Source organism: Oryza sativa, chromosome 2 (genome assembly GCF_034140825.1).
Source record: "Oryza sativa Japonica Group chromosome 2, ASM3414082v1".
NCBI lineage: Eukaryota > Viridiplantae > Streptophyta > Magnoliopsida > Poales > Poaceae > Oryza > Oryza sativa.
Window position 1 is genome coordinate 25,807,756 of NC_089036.1, and position 22,009 is coordinate 25,829,764.

The window sequence follows — 22,009 nt, forward strand, 5'->3', positions numbered from 1 at the left end:
AAATTTGCGCAACAGCATGGTCGACTCCTTGAAGCTTGTTAGAAGGCATCTAAATTATTTTTCCTATATTTTCATACCCTATTTTTATTTAATTTATGTATCTGTCTTTATGGTGTTGTAAAAAAAAAGTATACTGAGGGCCCCTTTGAATCGCAGGGTAGAAAAAACGGAGGAATAGGAAAAACATAGGATTCTGACAGGAATTGAAGTGTAAAACAGAGGATTGCAAAACACAGGAAAAACACAGGAATGGTCGTTTGATTGGAGCGCAGGAAAAACGCAGGAATCGGATGAGAGAGATAGACTCAAAGGAAATTTTCCAAGAGGTTGGAGCTCTTGCTAAATTTCCTCCAAAATCTACATACAATGTGTCATTCCATAGGAATTTCATAGGATTTGGAAAGCTTCAATCCTTTGAATCAAAGGGCCAAATAGGAAAATTTCCTATAGGATTTAAATCCTATGAAATTCCTACATAAATCCTTTGATTCAAAGAGGCCCTGAATATGTGTATCTTGGTTTTCTCTACTTCCATGTTGTATCTGTAGAGCAATATATTATCATTGTGCTTGTATGGTGACATTTGAGAATTGAGGTGGTGGACTGGTGATAATGTATAGACGTATTAGTACCGTTGTTCGGCTTAGGTGCAAGGGCACCGCACTGCACATAGTAAAATACATGCCAAATCACATCATGACACCCGTTAAGGTAGCACCACCCAATCACTACTTCTCTCTCCTAGCTCATTTCATCGCTTCTTAGAGCCAATACAATAATATAACCAACAGCGAGCTATAATTTTTACCATGTCATCTTGAGATGGAGGAATAAACGATCACTAGAACAGAAATCTACAGTACGATGATAACAGAAGCACTATTTTATTTTATTAGGGCCCACCATTCCCTTTTGCCACTCTCTCAGCCAACTGTAGAAAGTAGCGCTCTGTGTTAGAGCCTGTGTAAAAGCGAGCGCTTAATCTATCATCGACTAACACTCTCTTTCATGTATTTTTCTCTCAAGCTCATCAATCATGTTAACATGTACGTCTATCACCGGCTGAACATGCTCTATTGAACTCACTCTTAGAGCAAGTTTAACATGTGTAGATAGCTACCGGCGATAAAAAAGAACATGTCAGCGGCATCAGATAACCAAAAGATGGTGTACGTACAGAAGATGGCTATACATACAAGCTTCAATGAATTAATTTATCTTTTCTTTTTGAGAAAATCTATGAAATGCCATTGACAAGAACTCTAATCCCAGAAATGCCATTGACAAGCGCAACTTCCTCAAAATGCCATCGTACAAGCGTTTTTCTCCCTGAAATGCCATCACAGTCAACTTACCGTTTAGTCCACACCGTTAGAAATTTTTTTTACCAGAATGACAAGATTACCCTCGCTCCAAATTTTACTATCCAGAGGGTAAAAGAAAAGAAATTGGGGAAAAGAAAAGACAACCCTAAACCTAACCGATGGGGGGCGACGACGGCGGCGATGCGGTGTCCCCAGGCGACGGCGCGGTGACGGTCGCAGGCGGCGAGGCGGTGCTCCCGGGCGGCAGCACGGGGGTCCCCGGCGGCGGCGTGGAGGTGCTCTCGGGCGGCGGCGCGAGGGTCCCCAGCGGCGACACGGCGGCGCTTGCAGGCGGCGAGGCGGCGCTCCCGGGCGGCGGCGCGGGGGTCCCCCGGCGGCGGCGCGCGGCCCCCAGGCGGCGGTGCGGCGGCTCCAAGCGACGGTGCAGCGGCCCCCAGCGACGGCGCGGGGCTCCCAGGCGGCGGTGCAGCGGCCCTCAACTGCGATGTGGTGCTCCCAGGTGGCGGCACGGCAGCTCCAGGCAGCGGCGCATCGGCCCCAGGCTGAAATAATTGATAGCAAAATTTCTGAAATAATTTTGATGCAAAAATTTGTGAATTTAATTTTGAAATAATTTGATTGATAGCAAAATAATACACATATGTGAATTTAAATATGCATCAATTCAAAATGATATTGTGTGAGCAAACAATACAAAATAATGATGTTGTTTGAGCAAAAAGTTTGCCCAGGGGTAAGATTGTCTTCTCATACAACTTAACGGAGAGGAGTTAACAGCAGTATGGTTGTGATGGCATTTCTGGGAGAAAAACGCTTGTACGATGGCATTTTGAGTAAATTGCGCTTGTCAATGGCATTTCTGGGATTAGAGTGCTTGTCAATGGTATTTCATGGATTTTCTCTTTCTTTTTACTAATTTAACTTTCCACCAGACCATCACTCGCTCATTACTGCACATCATCTCGTGTGTGGAGCCCACGTTTGTGTTGGATAAGATTTTCTATGGTTTCTCTAGTCTTGGAGCTTGTGTTTAGTTGGCGATAATTTTATCGTCGGCTTGCACTCTCTTTTCTGGTTTTTTTCATTCAGCTCATCAGTTTTGTCAGGTTGGTTGCGCTATCGCTGGTTTAAACTTCTTATTATACCTGTCTTATCCCCCTCTTCATGCCTTTCTTTTCTCTCTATCCAACTCCCAGAAAATTAAGCCACAGAGCACATCTTGCGGATCTTGCTGTACTCTAGGAGCAAGCCATGGGAATGGATCGTAGGATCGTAGTGCTCACGGTGACTTCCACGGGATGAGGCGTTGTTGCTTGCCGATGGGTAACGGGAACTGCTGTGCTCCGAAGCTGCGGCGCTGTCGAGGCAGGTCGCCGGGGTACGGAGCGGCGTTACCGCGTTACTCGTCGATGGGTCATGCGAGCCGCGGCATACAGTTCCTTCGTTTGTTGCAAATCACATTTATCGTGCCAGAATTTTCAAATCCATAAGCCAATATCTGCTGCGAGAGTGGATTATATATTCTCACGTACGGGAACATCTCTCCATGTTTACCTATTATATCCAAATAGTTATGAATTTCTTTTTAAAAAATCAACAAAATAGATTAATATGTGATAGATCACTCTACAAACAGGTAAGTTAAAATTCAACTTTTACAAGTTGAAAAAAAATGTCTACTTAACATATATTCACAATTAAATTTATTTTTATTGCAACTTGTATAAATTAAAATTTGACATTGCATGTTTGTGGAGTAATTTATCACTTATTAATTTATCTTGTTTTTTTTTTCTAATTTATCATAACCATGTGGGTGACAAGCAAACAACGAAGAACCCCTTAAGAGTTTAGAATAGTTCCCCTATTTGTTGCTTACCTTTTTGTTTAGATAATGAAAATGGTTTACATCTCCGCCTCACCAATGTTTTTTAAATGAAAACGAAAGAAAAAAAAAAGAGTAATGGGACAAGTTCCCAACTCCTCTGAGAAGATGCTGCATACACTAATAGAAAAAAGATTTTTCCCAAGGAGGCCCATATCATTATATAGGCAGGCCACATTTTCGGCCACAAACGTTACGTTTGCCTGTATAGTTATGAACGGGGATACAATGGATATCCATCTGCGAAAATGCAACTTCGCATGTGAACAACTTAAGTTGTCCGTCTGTGATATATTTTAGCATACGGAACCTTAAGCCATCCACTTGCGAAAATATATGAATTATTACAGAAGGGCAGAAGGGCTGCTTATGACGCCCGTCTGAAAAAATCCGATGCGATGCTAGACCACCCATAAATATCTAAGTGAAAGGGACTCATCCACCACCCATACACCCTTACTATTGTACCATGTATCTCTAACCATAGCTCTAAATGATATGGAAATTTTTGGGGCTATCAACTGGCTATACTATTGATCCTGCTTATGGCCCACAAAGTCACCACTACTTGTGTCAATTTGTTATTGGACAGTGAACAGATCATCGAAGTGAGGTCCTGACAAGGTATCATATCCTTCCCTATCCAGATATCTAACCGGTATTACACGATACCTATTAGGTATCAAACGATTTTTATCACGTATCAAATCATACTTGAGAGGTATCAGGCGATTCCTACCAAGTATTAGGTGATACCTATAGGTATTGATGATACTTAGTTGGTACCATATGTTCATACTCGTCGATATCACCTAATACTCGTCGATACCAGAGCAATACCTACCAGATATCATGTGATTCTTACTAAGGCCCTGTTTGGGGGAGCTTTAAATTCTGAGAAGCAGCTGTTTGGTAGCCAGCTTCTGAGAATCTGGAAAAGCTCTGAAACCCAGCTTCTATAGCTTCTGGCTTCGTAGTTTATTTTTCAGAATATGTAACTACAGATTCTCAGAAGCTGTGGACTGTCTGGATCAGTTTCTAGCAGAAGCAATTTTTGAGAAAAGCTGCAGCTGAGAGAAGCTCCCCCAAACAGGACCTAAGTATAAGGAGTTGGGCATCGAGACGTCGTCACTGGTGGCAATGTCCTCCATGTTGAGCAGGTTCTTCACCGTCACGCCTCACGCTGAAGCTTTGGTGGCAGCGGGCCCACCATCCACGTCCCACCCCAGAGCTTGTCGCCGGCGGACACGCGTCCTCCATCGTCCACGTGGGCGTGGCTACAGGGGCATAATGGCTGTCTGGCTGAGCCGAATGAGGCCTAGGAAGTACTTGGACTGGGATTTGAGAGGCTTTCCGCATAAGTTGTGAGCTTTGTTTCTGAGAGGAAAAGCCGAAAAAGGTTGTCGCAGAAGAAAGGAGAAGGAAAAAAGGCCGCTTGGAATTTTATTCACATCCCTCGAAGAAGACAGCTCCAAAGCAGGAGCTCCTCTTGTTACAGAAATATAAGGTCTGTCTGAAGCTCCAAATATTCATCATTATCATCAACCTATATTTCTATCTGATGACAGACGGTGGCCGAAGCAATTCGAATAGATGACTTCATCAATGAGCTAGGACATTGGACCCTAAGGCCTGCATTTTACAAAATAAATAACATTCTGTAGGGTCAACATATGCAAATCAAATCAAATGGATTCCTAGAGAAATGAACAAGGTTGCTGATGGTCCTGCGAGAGCAACTAGACAAACTTCAGAGCAAAATCAGATGGCCTTTGACTGTAGTAATAGTACTCATATTTGCCAACAAAGTGTATGTCCGATCAAGAAAAGGAGATGTAAGAATCACTCTTGCCTTGTGTTTTTAAAACTTTCAAACAAATAAAGTGCATGAGTTCTAAAAGAAAAACTAGAAAACAATGTTCCCAACTATCAAAATGTTATCGGATTCTTTAGGCTATGTTCGGTAGCTAGGTTTGGGAACTCTCTTCCCGTGCACGTAAAATGGAGCAACTTATTACCACATAGTTAATTAGGTTTTAGCTTTTTTTAAAAAAAATATAATTTTTAAAGCAACTTTTATATATATATATTTTAAAAACACATCGTTTAACCGCTCGAACAAGGTACGCACGGAGAATGAGGGGTAGACAATGAGTAGTTGCACGTTCATACACAGCCTACAAGTATGGCCCAATTAGTTTCGGGTTTGTTAGAGCAATAACTACACTTTGACTCCCTTAACTAGGGGCCAAATCTGATTCGTATCCCTAAACCACAATTCCGGATATCTCAACCCCCTAACTATTAAAACCGGTGGAATTTGACTCCCACGATGGTTTTGAAGGGTAGTTTCGCTAACATGGCGCTTACGTGGCGGTGTTGACTCGGTCTTCATTCCACGTGGCATTGATGTGGCAGTATAATTAAAATTATATGTGGGACCAATTTGTCATCCACACAAAAATATATGGTTAATTGGATCTATGCCACTGGAAATGTGATAAATTAGAAAAATGTCACTACTATTCGCGATAACGGCTAGGTGCCACTGGAATTTTGAGAAATTAGATCCATGCCACTCCATCACATTTTTCGTCCTTCCCGTCACTCTTTCCATCCTTCCCATCACTTTTTCGAGTACGGAGGCCAGCATCGTGGGCGGAAGGAAAACGAAATGCCGATGAAAAATGGGGAGCGGCGGAGCGGATGAAAAACGGGGAGCGGTGTCGTGGGCGGAAGGGAAGGGAAGTAGGCGGAGCGGCGGAGTTGCCGGAGCCGCTGCTTTCTCCGAGCCCCTGGTGTGGCAGGCGCGCCACTCCTCGGCGCAGCCTCCTCCCCGGCCTCTCTCCCTTTTCATCTTAGATCTGCCCGAAGGGAGGCCGTCGACAGCAATGGCGCCCCTCCCTGAAGGCACGGTAGCGGCGGCGCGACTCCCTCCCTCCCTCCCTCCCTCCCTCTTCCTCTCACCCTGGCCCTGAGGGGGGAGGGGACGAAGAAGGAGGACGATGGCGGCGGCGCGACTCTCTCCCTCAATCCTGGTGGTGGCTCGGCGACAAGTAAGGGCGACAGGAGCCCAGCTCCTCTCTCCCCTCTTCTCCTCTTCTCATCCCTGCTTCTCCCTTCTAATCGCGGTGGTGGAGCTAGTTTAGGGTCAGGGCAAGAGGCAGGCCTCACCGCGGTGCTCGCGGCGACCCGCGCCGCGGCCGACATGCGCGTCAAGCTCAGACGCCAGGTGCAGTACTCCGTCCCCCTCGACGACCGCTCCTCGGATGCCAACACGGTTATCAAGTACACCTCCGCGAGCTCGCCGCCGACCCACTCCTCACCTGCTACGGTGCAGTCCTGCTTCGGCTTCAGCAGGAGCTACAACCTTGTCGTCTTTGAGCTCTCACACAACTCACTTGATGGCCCCATACCGGACGCCCGCACACACGCCGTCGCTGCTATAGCACCTGCCGCCACCCCTCCGGCCCCCGCTCGCCGCCGCCACGACCGATTTGGCCCCCGTTCCCCGCGTACATCCGTAGGGGAATAGAAAGGAGGATAGAAAGGGAGGGAAGGGAGATAAAGGGAGGAGGAAGAAGGGAAGGAGAGAGGATGACATGTGGGCTTCACATATAAGTGGGTCCTACAATATTTTTTTTGGATGAAAAATGGGTCCCACATATTTTTTTTAATTCTACTGCCACATAAGTGCCACATCAACGCCACGTGGAACGAAGCCCAAGTCAACACCGCCACGTACGCATCACGTCAGCGAAACCGTCCTTCAAAACCATCGAGGGAATCAATTGCACCGGTTTTAATAGTCGGGGGTTGAGATATCCGGTATTGTGGTTTAGGGATAGGGATGGCAGTTTTGCCCATGGGTTCGGGTATCCGCGGATACCCGACCCAATGGGCACGGGCATGGGTGTAAAATTTTACCCGTGGGCTTGTCCGCCCAAGACCCGTAGACATCGTGGGCAACAGCCGGGCTTCATTTTTTACCTGTGGGTAACCCATGCCTGACCCGATACATTTGTATTAGCTAATTTCGATTTATCTCTTAATTATTATACCCCCTTCTCTTGGTTCATTTGTGATACTAACTAATAATAAGTTGCGATGTAATTCAAATTATTATTGATAATTGATAATTTGGTAAATTGTTGATTTTATTTTTCTTTGTTAAATTATATATCTTTCGAGTTATTATTCATGTGAGATCCATTGGGTACCCGACGGGCATACCCGTGCCCGTCGGGCATGGGTACGGGCATAGAGTTTTACCCACTAACCCTAGTGGGTAGGATTTGGGCGGGCGACGACGGGCATGGGGTCAGGCATGGTTTTGCTCTACCCGTGACCAACCCGACCCGTTGCCATCCCTATTTAGGGATACAAATCAGATTCGGTCACTAGTTAAAGGAGTCAAACTGAACTTATTCCTTCGTTAGAAACGCAGCCGGCCCAGCCGAGCCCGGAGCCCGTGCACCCCGGAACCGTGCAGGCTGCCTACGCGAAAGCGGAACAGCGCCACCGCGACAGACAGGCAGGCAGCAACTACCCGACCGATCGCCTCCTCTTCCTCCTCCTTCCCACCTCCCGCCCACGCCTCCAGATCTCCGCGAGCTTCGACCGCCACCGCGACCGCCGCCGCAGCAAGCAGCGTCATCCCCCGCGCGACGCCAGGCATGGCGGCCTTCACCAAGCTCGAGGACTCCCCCATGTTCCGCAAGCAGGTGCGCCGCCCCGCCGAACCCTCTCTTCTCTCCCTGCCCGCGGGAGGTGTCACCTTTTGATCCGGTCCTCTCAGGGTTCGTTGCTTTCGGGCGAGATCTCGCCTCCGGCTCCGCGTCGTTGGTATTTGGATCGTACGTGGTGGGGGATTTAGGGGGGGTGGAGCTGGAGGTTGGGGTGATTGTGGTAGCTTTGGGCTGGGATTTGGGAGGTTGGGCGCATTCTGTGTGGCGAGATCTCGACCTGATTGCATGCTTTATTGGCCGTTGATTGGTTCGGAAATGCGATTGTTCCTGAGTAGAATGGATATCAAATTCCGCTTTGGTTTCGACGAATACCGTAGGTTGGTTTTGATTTGCCGGCATGAGTGCATTGTAGGTTGCAAAAGGAATATTATTTTACATTTATTGTGTGTTCTCTGTTCCTTTCCCGATCGTTTTCATCTTTGAGCAGTGCTGCATTTCTGATTGTAATGGTGCCATTTTATTTTTATTGCTGCATCACACACTTGAACAATTTTTTAATTCATCGTCTAATTTCTCGAGATAAAATCCTGTAAAAACTTAGGGACGAAATAAGCTAGACGATTTTCTTTTCCAGTTCAAATGGCTGGTTTGGGTTATTAGAAGCCATAGAAAAAATAGTGACCTATTATTTAGGCCCTGTTTGTTTCAGCTTAAGTTTATTGTAATCTACATTATTGAGCCAGATTACTGTAAGCTGAATTATAATAAGCCGACATAGAATAAGCTGTGAGCTGTTTGTTTCTCTGGATTATAAGCTGTTCGTTAGCTGTTAGCCATCCAATAATCTAAAAAAACACCTTTAGAGTGGATTACTAGATTATAGTAATCTGGCTTATAGATTGTAATAATCTATCATAATAAGCTATCTGTTTGTTTCAGCTTATTCCTAATAATCCAGATTATAATAATTCTAAGCTGAATCAAACAGTGCCTTAGACTCGAAGGCTGTGTGTAGATTGGTTTTAGTAGTTTTAATATATAATTTGGACTGCAAGCTTCCTGCTTGTGCTATCAAGTTGAATCTTCTCTTTTTCCTGATAAATCCTTTTGTTTTCATCTTAAACAGACCTTTACATGCATATATGCTATTGATTGCGGCTTATTTCCATTGATTTGCAGGTCAATTCTATGGAACAGCTAAGCGATGAACTGAAACAACGGTGTTCAAATCTTCATAAAGGATGCAAAAGATTCATGTACATTAAGCTCCCAACTACTGTTTTTTTTGGGCGAGCTACTAACTTTGCAGCACAGGCGTACACTCGATGCAGAATGCGTAGCATGATTATTATTATTATTTTTGGTTTAAGAAAGACATCACTCTAGGTTTATGCCGATGTAAGTCAATATCAAGTTTCTGTAGCATACAACCTTTTACTGCAATGCACACAATTACACGATTTCAAAACTTGTTTCTGTTTCTATGGTCCAATATGAATTGTCTGCAAGTTTATATCGACAAAAATGTTTATTGGATAAAATTGTGTCAATAAATGACTTTGCATTCTTCTTTCTTACTTTTCTAGTTCAGGATTAATATTTTTTTGTTACCATGTTACATGTAATAATTTGTAGTTCCTATTGTTCCTAGGATAGACAACGATAATAAAAAACCATATGTTCGATATATTGTTTTGTTATAGTATTGCTGATAACCTTAGTTTCAGGGGATCACTTGATGAAGGATACGCGGGAGATCTAACATTTGCCGATGCTCTAGAAGCATTTGGTGCTGGTCAAGATGATCCTGTTAGTGTTGCCATTGGAGGTTAATTTCATCAAATCTCTGTTATATCTGTTGCTTAATTTTTCCTGGTTTCCCATCCATAGATAGCTAAACAACTGAGTCCATCCTTGCCAATTGCTAAACATCTTGCCACGTTGGTGTCCTTTTGTCTCCTATCGATTATGTACCACATCTTTAATTTTATGTCTGTTCCCTCTCTTAAGGAAAGATCACAGTAACAGATCATTAGAATATATATAAATGCAGACATAAGCAAGCACATACTATGTACTTCTTTTATTTTACTTATTAATATGTTGTAGGCTTGTAGTATGATAACACAATGTTTCTTAACTGTAATGGTTTAATGCAATGCCATTTCACTGAAATTATGGAATGCAAATTTGTTAATAAAGTGAAGTTCATGAACACATTCAGCTTTCAATGTGGAAGATCCAAATTCTGAATTCTGTTGCAGGGCCTGTAATGTCCAAGTTCACTACTGCTTTTAGGGAGCTTGGAACATACAAGGAACTCCTTCGTTCTCAGGTAAAATCTATTCTATGCCATTGAATTCTTTATGTACTACTCCCTCTGTCCCACAAAATATGGAATCCTGGATTCCCAATGCAAATTTAGTAATAACATAGAAAGACCAAAGTGCCCTCATTACTACATTCATTCATCCACCCATTAATTCACACAGCACATACTATAAGAAAAAAAAAGAGGCATCTGGCACAAAAATAAGCGCCAAAAATTTGAAATTTTCTAGTACCTGCAGAAAGAAAAGAGAACATCTCCCATCTGAAAAAAATAAATGCTGGCAAGAAATGCTCTTATTTAACCTGCAAAAATTAACAAGAACCAAGAACAGAGAAGAGAAAGGTTGTCCGCCTTCACCAAGGTGGCAGTCATCCACGGTGCGCCTAAGGGCAAGAAGAATTCAATACAGTTAACAAGGTCGAAGGGCAGAAAGAAACCTCGGTGGAAAAGAAGAATAGATGGAAAAAGAATACAAATGGGGTTCATTCTAATGGCACGCTTCTCGAACTCATTGACCACCTCAGTGCTGGGAGATCCACGGGCGCCTCCCTCTCCGCGGCGGCACCCGAGCTGCATTCCATCTAACGTCGTTGCCAGCATCGGATTTGCCTCTTGCGAATCTCCTCTGCACCGCATCCATCCGCCACCGATGCAGCCGTCACATCCAGGTTGCAGCATCAGGGTGGACGCATAAGGTCGTCGGGAGGAGCGAGAGGGGAGCGCGAGACAGTGGCGCAGTGGGCATGGGGATGGAGATGGAGATGGAGATCGTTGGAGCGCCGCATTGATGAACGGGCGAGACGATGGTGAATGAGAGAGACTCGAGCGAGATGGGTGTGTGCCTGGGAAGAGATAAGGTCCTTCTCGACCACCGATGTGAAGTAGTCAGTCATTGAATGTTTCACTTTTTTGTGTACAGATCGTTTTTTTTTCTGGGACCCTCCTCCAGAAATCCTTTTTGTGGGACGGAGGGAGTAATTGGCACCCTGTGCGCTGCAACACGCTGATCAATTGTTAATATGAAAAATTAGCTGGGTGATGGAACGAAAAAAAGAGCATAGCATAGTAACATTTTTCATTTTGATACATTCTGATTGCATTGGTGAAAGAATGTGCATTTAATTTTAGATAAAAAATGCTTCCTGTCCAAATTTGAACTGCAATAAATAGGACTCTACATAAAGATTGTCCAGTTTCATCATAACATAAATGTTCCATGAAATACAAATCGAAGTGAATGTACCTCCTTCAATTGCTTAATGCAAACACTTGGAAACAAGAAAAAAATAAGTAAGATATATTCAATTGTTTGTTTCCAAATCTGTAGTTTTGTGACAAGACTCAGTTGATTCTGACTCACCAAAGCATTCAACGGGAGGAAGCATAGGGGAGAGGAATGAGGTGGGTATTATGACCTGTGATTATTGTAGTATTTGATGGGATGATAAACTCAAGCATACGTGCGGTACTTCTCTGGTAGACCCATGGTGTTGGGTGTCAAGGTGTGGAGGACTTGTGGGCTACGCATTATGCCAGACATGGAGCACCAGAGTGAGGGCAGGTGTGCGCTGAGGAACGGAGGAAGGCATATAGTAGGGGATGGACGCTGAAGATGCAGATTAAATTCCTCACATCCTACCTTGTCTGCACCAGTGCGGTCCACTCAGATTCCTTGCCATTGCATCAGCGGTTACAGAAGAGGATGTGATGATGATTGATTAGTGAGAGGATGAGAGAATGGAGCATGTAAGGAAGCGTGGTAGTTGGGCCGGATCATTTGCAGGTTGATGACTTAATCAGGAATTTTTGGAACATGTAGGTTTTTTGCATGGCATATACAAATTGAGGTGACATGGCACGATGAGAGTAGAGGAAAATAGCTTTAATTGCAGTTAGTGGGAATGAACTTTATAGGTACATAGGATTCTCCTTCTCCATATGTTGTTTCATACGTCCATGTCACTCATCGGTAATGAAATTGAAAAGTAAGATTGCTGAATGGGACTAGGAGTTCCCTTTTGATGCAAATAACACTGTGACACTGTAAAAGGGTTATTTGCAAAGAAGAACCGTTTTTGTTCTTTTTATTTTTACTAGCTTAACAGATTGAATCTCTATCATTCTAATCAGTATGTGTCCTCAACCAGGTTGATCATATGCTTAGTGAACGTTTGATGCAATTCATTGATGTGGATTTGCATGGCGTGAAGGTGAGGGTGACAACCTCCTGCCCCAAAAAATTAAGCACACTACTGAGATCTGTATTTATGTAGGTAGTACCTCAGGTTTTGCTCTTCTTCATGGATACTTGCTTGCGTGCTTGACTTTTTGTTGGATCCGAATTTCAAGCCTTTTGCTTCTGACAATGAAAAAATTGCATGAAGTGATCTTAGAAATGTAGTTCGAGTTTCACTGACTTCCATTTTGGGTAATGGGAACAATATATGGATGTCCTTCTGTCTTAAATACAATACACCTGCCCTACTGTCTTGATGTTCATGTGGAAGTTTTTAACACATTAATTAGTTAATACTATAGGCTAACATCCTGCACTGTATATAGGATTGTCGTCAGCGTTTGGATAGGGCTACAGTGGGGTATGATCAGGTGATATCTTGCACTCTAGCTATGTGATTACCTAGTTTTCAATTTGCATATTTCTTCATTTTGGCATGTGGTGCCCTATAAGAATATATGTTGCTATCTTGCTTGTCAGGCACGTGAAAAATTTGTATCAGTACGGAAAGGGACTAGAGCAGAAGTAGTGACAGGACTTGAGGAGGTGAACAGGGACAACTTGTTTTTTTTTCCGTAAGTGATCATTTATTTAATTTCTATACAACATCTCTAATTCCAAATTTGCAGGATCTACACAATGCCAAGTCAGCTTTCGAACGATGCCGCTTTAACCTAGTATGTATGAACATTTTTTTATATAGTGTTGCTAATTTTATTGATTTTGCCAAGCCAATAATTCTCCTTGGCTGTAAGGAATTCAGGTGCACGCACTTTCAAATATTGAAGCAAAGAAGAAGTATGAGTTCTTGGAATCAATAAGTGCAGTGATGGATGCCCATTTGAGATATTTCAAGCAGGCATGGTCACTCTATAATTCGATTGATTATTATTGTTTGGTTTATTGGGTTCTTCTTGATTTTGTTCTTTATGATCTAGGGATATGAACTACTGAGTCAAATGGAACCATTCATTCACCAGGTTTAGTAATCTCTTATCTGACCTATTGGTCTTAAACCGATGAACATTTATTTCAATCAGCATGGATCCATTGACCATAAGTTAACCATTAATATGCTAACTGTAAGGTTTTGATACAGGTTCTAACATATGCACAGCAATCAAAAGAAATGGCTATCAATGAACAAGATAAACTTGCAAAGAGAATTCAAGAATATAGGACTCAAGAGGAAATTGCGAACTTGAGAATGGCTAGTAATGTGGACACATCTACCAGTGGTGATGGTATCCATGTTGTTGGTCTTCAATCCTATAAAAAGATTGAAGCCCTAATGCAGTCAACTGCCAATGGCGAGGTACTTCCATTATCCACTGTTGAGTAAACAATCATAAATAATAGGCTAGGATACCTGGACGGCTAAGCTTGCTGCATCACTGTTCAATGTTCTGCTTCAGAGGGATTGATGATGTTTAAGAGCGAAGCACCTTTTATTTCTAAGATGGTGATTGCTTCTTCATGTATTCCTAAATTAGGTATCTAGGCAAAGAGATCGATGGTGTTATCCCTTTGGTTCAAATTCTAGTATTATAATGCCCTGTTATTCCCATTTATAATTCACCAGACTACATTTTAATTATATATAACATGCAACCTTTTTTTTAGTTAAGCTTTGTTGCTTTCTTTCACTAATTTATTTTTCTGGCAGGTTCAAATAATCAAACAAGGTTATCTCTTTAAGCGTTCTGAAAATTCACGAGAATGGAAGAGAAGGTTCTTTGTTCTCGACAGTCACGGGACTCTTTTCTACTACGGGAATAAAGGACAATCGGTATGCAATAAAAGTTAGCGATTTGTGGGCTGTCATGGATTGTTTAAAATGTATTATTTGGGAATTTATACCTTAATTGTGTTACATAATATACCTGAAATATTGAACAATTGCATGTTGTTTGTTCTGTATTTTATATTTATCTCTTTGTTCATGTGGGAAGCAAGGAGCGGCATCACAGCAAACAGCTGGTGAAGGGACTGGTGTTTTTAGTCGTTTCAGATTCTTGAACCAAAAGGCTCCAACTCAGGGTGACAATGCACTTTCGTGCCACAAAATTGATCTAAGAACTTCAACAATTAAGATTGATGCAGAAGAAAATGACCTAAGATTTTGCTTCAGAGTAATCTCTCCCATGAAAGCATACACTTTACAGGTAATTGGAACACTTTTAGGGTGTGTTCGGACCCAAGGGTTCCCAACCCTTCTCCATCGTATTCCGCGCGCACGCTTTTCAAACTGCTAAACGGTGTGTTTTTTGTAAAAAATTTCTATATGAAAGTTGCTTAAAAAAATCAAATTAATCCGTTTTTGAAAAAAAATTAGCAAATACTTAATTAATCACGCGCTAATGGACCGTTCCGTTTTCCGTGATCACTGTTCCGGGGTGGGAACGTGTTCTAGCGAACACAGCCTTAGTCTGTTACTCGGATGTCACATTTTCTGTGACACCAAATTTCTAGTCTTTGATGATACATGCATTGTTTTATATATTAATACTATAGACTTTGTCAATCGCAGGCAGAATCTGGTGCTGACCAAAAGGATTGGATTGAGAAAGTTACTGGAGTTATTGCATCACTGCTTAATTTACCATTCCCAAGACAGGTTTCGATACTTCCTATGGCAACACTTCATTTCTAGTCTTTCGTGCTTTTTGAAGAAAAACTTTGATATGCTACACTGCTTGCAAGTTGCATCTCCATTGCATAATAATCATTTAATATAGTAATAGTGCTTGTTCTGCCCCTTAAAATTAGCTCCATTTTAGTGCATTTTAATCATATATTCGAGCTATCGATTGTTCAGGATAATTTAGTATAATCGTATGCTGATTCAGTTAATCCCAGGTGTCGTATGGAAATCTAGAGGCGGAACATCATGGTTCTGCAAATTCTGTTGATTCTCTCTCTCTTGAGGAGAACAAAAGTCCAGAGGGACATGATGATATATTCAATCATCTCAGGAATATTCCTGGAAATGACAGTTGTGCAGAATGTCGTTCACCGGATCCTGATTGGGCATCTCTAAATTTAGGAATTCTTATTTGTATAGAGTGTTCTGGGGCTCACAGGAATCTTGGAGTCCATATTTCGAAGGTGTGAACTCTGTCACTTGTTCTTTCTTTTTGAGTCTAATTTATGCTACTTCATTGAAAGTTACGTTTTTGGTGACCTGACCCTGTCTTTCACAGGAAAGCACTTCAAAATTTTAAACTCATAAAAGTTATAACTTAGCCACGGTAGTAGTATAAAACTGTAATATAATAGTGGAACCATTTAAAGTTTAATGCTTATGCTATTGCCATTAATCATTACTGAAATGATTGGGGCTTAATGTAATGTTGTAAACTTTGTCAATGTCCAAAACATCGAGTAAAAAGGAATGGTGGATTGGTGGTAATAAATCAAATTAGAAGCAGAAAGCTTGGATAAGATCATAAGAATATCGACTCCAACCTCTGTTAACCTTCGACTCTTAAAATGAGATCCAGGCTGTGGTACCAACCTAGGCAATTCACAGTATCTAATTCACATGTTTTATCATTATTTTCTGACTATATATTTATAGAAATATTAAAAACATAATTGTATGAAAGTGTTTTTTTTTTCATGAACAATCTACCAAAACCATTTTCACATATCCTGATACTTATGCATCTATTACCAACTCCATGTAGTTATCAGTCACAGTTTCTTGTGATAATGCTATATGTACTTGATATAATACCTTAATGATAATTTGATGGAAAGATTAACTATTTTATTTTAGATTTTTGCTCATTTGTGTTTCTTGTTGTACCTTTCAATTGTATTTTCTAATGCATATAAGATGGTCAGAGCTAAGAACATTAATTTTGCAATACACTCTCTTGTGACTTTGTGATTTGTAGATTTCAAATATCATTTGATTTTCAGATTTAGCAGTAGTGTGGTCCATATTTAAGGATTGCTTTTGATGTACTTATTTGATGTAGGTTCGATCCTTGCGATTAGATGTCAAGGTATGGGAGCCAGTGATAATGGACTTGTTCCATGAACTTGGAAATGACTACACTAATTCCATTTGGGAAGCTATGCTTCCGAAAGAAGATCAAGGGTATGTTGAAGTGTATGTAAATGTATATTTTCTTAACTATGTTTTGCCTTCATGCTTTAGACAATTTTCTTCCTAGTTACACCTCTCTTCTGAAATTTGTAAGTAGTGGTATATTGACTAATACAAACATCAGCCAATATGCTTTTTGCCAAACTGGACCATGTGTACCAACTAGTTTTGTACTTCTGCATGTATTGTTTAGTCATTTTATTTTCTTTTATTTTACTCATTGGATTATTGTCAATTTAAGGAGCATAATACTGCACTACCGCATTTGTAATGGACTATAGCATTCTTGACTTAACTCAGACTTGAAATTTCCAATGGGATATTCTGTCTTGCACTGAAATGGATCAGTTTCATTATGGTAGGTGAATATAATCAGTGTAGCTAAGGAAGGTGTTCTATCATTTAGAAATGTTAATGCTAATAATTTCATTCACACGTTCAAGATAGGTTAGCTTTATTATCTTCTACAGATGAGTTGGAAGATCTCTCTTTTAATCTGATAGTGCCAATGAATATATTTCATACATTAATGGCATTGGCATCAGACATGTTCATTGTGTGTGGAAAAACTAAGTTTGCTCCTTTCTCCTATCTATTTTCTTCTTGATGTGTATGCAGAATAAACGAGTTTAATGATGCTATTCTTTTCATTGAAAAGCCTAAACCTACTGATGCTTTTTCAATAAAGGAAAGGTACATACAGACAAAGGTAAATTATTCTGTCCATCCTTTTATATGCTGAACCTAGCAATGCTTTCTTGATATTGATGTATATCCTTGTTAGTCATGTGCTAGTTGAAGATTGAATTCCAATGTAACCCTTGCCTTTTATTTTATAAATGTGTTGTTTTGCTATCCAGCTTCAGTTCTGTAGCTACGACTCACATGACTGATATCACATAAATCTTTTGGGAGGCTGGGGATGTTCACATGCACATATATTATATATAGTTAGCAGCAGTTGTATGGATCATGGGAAATCTTTATGATGTAACCATTTTACACTTTACTAGCACAATAGCCATGCGTTGCAGCAGTTTATTTAATATAAAACATAATTATGAGTTCTCTTAGTAAAAGAATATCTTGCCTCTACTTGGGTGAAGCGATGTTCTTCATCTTAAAAGGCAAAATTAAAAGAGTGTAGCTTATGTCTTGCTCAAATTTCAAATGGATGGTAAACAGAAGAGAGCAATCAAATTGCTCGTGTGGGGTCCACCAATCTCATGGGCCCACATGTTAGTTGGTGGTGGCGGAGGCAAACTCACCACCACCACTATGGTCTTTTATAAGAGCATAGATATAATTGGAGCCAGAACTCAGTCTATGGATTGGTTCACAACCAGATTTGTAGTTTGATTTATCATTTTATTTTCTGACTGTACTGTTTTTTTGACTGAAAGTACTGCCAGGTCTTTGCCCAGCAGTGTGATTTTCAATTATTGAAAGAATAATTATAGGAAATAATTACAGGAAGAAACAAGAGAAAAAAACAAAAGACCCTATAAAGTTTGTAACCAATTAACAACAGATTGCTTCAGGAGATCCTTCATTCTGCAGAGATGCAGAAGAATCTCATTTGTAAAGAGAGACTTCCAAGAATGGAACTGTTGCGGTCAGGGTACAAATACTGAAGATAATTGATAGAACATGAATGAATTGCATACTTAACAATTAACCCTTGGTATTTCAACTCTAAAACTTGCATAATTGATCAATGGCTGGCCGGAAACCACAAGCTTTTGTAGTGTGATCCATATGCAACGAAGTGTCGAGTAATGCAGGCTGCAACAACCCTCAAGTTCTTTTTTGCTTCAAATAGTTTCTATTGCTAATTTTGATAGTATTAACTTCATGTATGAATGGAAGATTTAGAGCTCCCTGTTTTCTTGATTCTGATGACCTTCTGTTTGTTGTGCCATCATTAATTACTGTAAATGATCTATGCAGTATGTCGACAAGCTTCTTATTGCCAAAGATACCAATCAAATTACCATTGATATATTGGAGGCTGTAAGGACGAATGATGTGAGGGCAGCATATCGCATTCTTGTGTTGGCTGATGTGAGCCCTAACATGATATATGATGAGTTAAACAATGATGTTCATCATGATCCTTCAGTAACAGATGGGAAGTTATTTGATCCAGCATCTTGTGATGTAAAGGATGATTCTGGGAAACCAGAAGGTTGTCTACAAGGCTGTTCCCTGTTGCACATTGCTTGCCAATATGGCCATTCTATAATGGCAGAGCTTCTGCTTCTTTTTGGTGCGGATATTAATAAGCAAGACTTCCATGGACGGACACCGTTGCACCATTGTGTCCGAAGGAAAAATGATGCACTTACCAAGCATCTGCTAAAGAGGTAGGATTGAATTTCTAGCAGTATGGAATATAGATAATTACAGCTATCCTTCCACTGTTGCCAAGCTGAAGTATCGAACTCTTTACATAAAGGCTATTTTTTTTTTGTTTCATTCAGCATAAAAGTACAGAATGAGACACTGAGGCATATATGATATGTTCTGGGGTCCTGACAATGTCTTTAGTAATCTTATCAATATAACCAAAATTGTATAAAATCAATTGGATGACTTGTTCGCCAAACACTTGGATTCATACTAGTCATCTCATCCCATGTCTAAGGTCCACTGGTCTATGGAGGTTTGTCTCATTTTCAGTCTCATCATACCTATAGCGCCTATCAGGTGGCATTCAGTTGGTTGGCATACCACTTGTGCTGTGAGTTGTGCCTTTTCGAGATCATCAATGATGCATTTCAACAGTTTAGTAGGAACAGAGAGGGAAACAGCAACAAAAAAGCATTTTCCTTTCCTCAGGCTATTATTACAATCCCTTTAATCCTGTGTTTGTCCTCCCATTTTCCTCAGGACAACAAAAAAAACCAATTAGTCACTGTTAATTTTTGTTTGACTACATGGATAATGTTAAATGGATTTCTGTTCCATAGGGGTGCAAGAACAACCATTAAAGATGGTGGAGGGTTGACTGCTTTAGAGAGAAGAATGGAACTTGGAGCAATAACTGATGAAGATTTGTTCATTTTATTTGTAAGGTATGATCAAGATTAGTAAAATTGCTTTTCACAATATTATCTTGGCAATTACTAGCAAATGCCAGTTTTTCATTTCCTTTTCAACGCTTGAAACCTTCTCTTGTTTTCAAAATATGATATTGTCTTCATGTCTGAGAAATAAAAGTACATCTCATATGCTAAATATTTGATCAAGCATACCCTAAGTAAACCTTTTTAGGAGATATCGATCTTTGCAGTTTCCTGAAATTTCATGAAGTAGCTTGTTTATGCCTGTTTCTTGAAGCCTTATGTTATTTCTAGTCATGAAGAATTTTGTTACTTAGTGGTGTAATAGGAATACTTGTTAAGAAAAAGGGTCTCATTTGGGGATGGTGTCTTCCCGCTTATGTGGGTTCAATACTGACGTTTTCCTAGCATGAACATATTAGTGTATCTTGATATGTACCAGTAATTGATTGTAGTAATTAACTTTGTTGCAACTTCTGACATTATAACGGACATGCTTGTGCAGGTGAAATGTCAAGAACACAGGTTTGTAGTAAGCAAATGTCTGTATCTGATAGAGTTGTACCAGTTTTTTTAGTTTATATAGAATGAATACATTTGTATCTTATTACGGTGAGATAAAATCTCTGACGGTCTGACCTTTGCGCTTCTGTCGTGTACTCGTGTGATCTTGCCAGTCTTCTCAGATCACTCTTTGTACAACAGTTGTAGCATAGCATATAGCATACATCAATCATTCATATACCAAAGTTTGTATCATTTCCTCCATCATCAAACATGTAATAACACGTTCGAGCAATATACCCGCATGCCATTATCGTGCGATTTTGAAATCCACTTACTAATTGCTGCCATGAGTTGTTTGCAGTTGTTTGTTTCATCTGAACCTATCAATTATGTGTGTATCGTTAGCAACTTAGCATCGCCCTGCGGCACTGATGCCTAGGCCTGCTGGATTTTTCACATTTTGGTCTTTTTGAAAAACTTGTTTCGCAAGTAGACCCCTAGAAAAACTTATCCCAAAAATGGTCCTTTTTGGGGCGCCAGAGTGGCTGGCGCCAGCCTCTTTGGCGCCGTCCCCCTGCCGACGTGGCGGGGCGATGCTGAGGTGGCTAGGGGGAGTGCGCCAGAGTGGCTGGCGCCCCCCCCCCTCCCCGAAATTTTTTATTTTTGTTTTATTTGTTTGATATTTTTTTCACGCTTAGGGACACACAAGAACCAACCATAGAAAAATTGAACTTAAATGGACGTAATATGTGACATGTAGAATTTTTCCTCTCCTCTCTCCGAACTAGTGCAGAGGAGAGAGATGTGCAACTTTTTTATTTTTATTTTATTTTTTTGATATTTTTTTCACACTTAGGAACTCACAGGAACCAACCATGTAAAAAATAAACTCAAACGGACGAAATATGTGGCATGTGAAATTTTCCAAAGCTCTACCGAAAAACTTCTCTCCTCGAAAACACAATCTTGCAAGCGGAATTTGGAGGTTTTAATATCGCCGAACCCAGCAAAGCTGAGGAGAATCGGATGTAACTTTTTCTGTAGATGTCCATGCATATATTATTTGCCTGATTCCGAGTCCGTATGAGAAAGTTACGCCTATTTTAATAGATGACATATTTTGTCCGTTTCGGTAGAGTTTTGGAAAATTCTACATGTCACATATTTTGTCCGTTTGAGTTTATTTTTTATACGGTTGGTTCCTATGTTCTCCTAAGTGTGAAAAAAATATCAAAAAAATGAAACAAAAATAAAAAATTATATCTCTATGTACTGTTTAACTTATATATGTCATTTAATGTGGTTATATTTTGAATTAGATTAAGTAATTTCATATAGTGGTAGAGTGCATTATGTTTAACATGCTGATCAAAGGGTTTTACTAAAGGAGTTATGGTCTAATTTTAGTGAAGGTGCAAAGTAGACTAAGTGGGTATGCTAGATATTTTCAGACTTAGCTAAGTGGTAGTTCGAGTTTAAATTTTTTTTTTGTGGTTGGTTGTATCGTGATCCTGAGTGTGAAAAAACATCCGAAAAAATAAAATAAAAATGACACCGTTGTAACTCCATACAGAAAAACAGGATGGAGGCGGCGGCGCCAGCATGCTGGCGCCCTCCTCCCTGGGGCGGCGCCAGCCATGCTGGCGCCCTCCTCCTGCCACGTCGGTTCACGTGCGCCACGATGGCAGGAGGACGGCGCCAGAGAGGCTGGCGCCGTCCTGTTGGATGACGGCGCCAGCCACTCTGGCGCCCCAAAAAGGACCATTTCTAGGATAAGTTTTTTCAGGGGTCTATTTGCGAAATAAGTTTTTCAAAAGAACCAAAATGTGAAAAATCCAGCCTAAGCCTGCGAGG

General features: G+C 40.9%; 1 protein-coding gene across 2 annotated transcripts; it reads left to right on the forward strand.

Moving 5' to 3' along the window:
• Positions 1-7,742: 7,742 nt before the first annotated feature.
• On the forward strand, positions 7,743-20,502 carry LOC4330061 (ADP-ribosylation factor GTPase-activating protein AGD2). Of its 2 annotated transcripts, XM_015770436.3 has the most exons (20): positions 7,743-7,934; positions 9,078-9,154; positions 9,626-9,726; positions 10,163-10,233; positions 12,378-12,440; positions 12,793-12,837; positions 12,947-13,012; positions 13,096-13,143; positions 13,230-13,325; positions 13,405-13,446; positions 13,566-13,781; positions 14,133-14,255; positions 14,419-14,631; positions 14,997-15,083; positions 15,326-15,574; positions 16,453-16,574; positions 17,202-17,292; positions 18,534-18,949; positions 19,556-19,660; positions 20,154-20,502. In XM_015770436.3, exons 1-20 carry the CDS (start codon positions 7,887-7,889, stop codon positions 20,155-20,157), a joined length of 2,283 nt encoding a protein of 760 aa, XP_015625922.1. In that variant the 5' UTR covers positions 7,743-7,886; the 3' UTR covers positions 20,158-20,502. The 2 variants fall into 2 exon arrangements, with proteins under 2 accessions (XP_015625922.1, XP_066163268.1); XM_066307171.1 differs by lacking the exon at positions 12,378-12,440.
• The last annotated feature ends 1,507 nt before the right edge of the window (positions 20,503-22,009 follow it).

Excerpts from the sequence above, each read along its gene's own strand:
- LOC4330061 (XM_015770436.3), top strand. The coding sequence starts at position 7,887 with ATGGCGGCCTTCACCAAGCTCGAGGACTCCCCCATGTTCCGCAAGCAG. Across the intron at positions 13,782-14,132 it reads AGTCAACTGCCAATGGCGAG|GTTCAAATAATCAAACAAGG; the intron begins GTACTTCCATTA and ends TTTTTCTGGCAG. Across the intron at positions 15,084-15,325 it reads ATTTACCATTCCCAAGACAG|GTGTCGTATGGAAATCTAGA; the intron begins GTTTCGATACTT and ends AGTTAATCCCAG.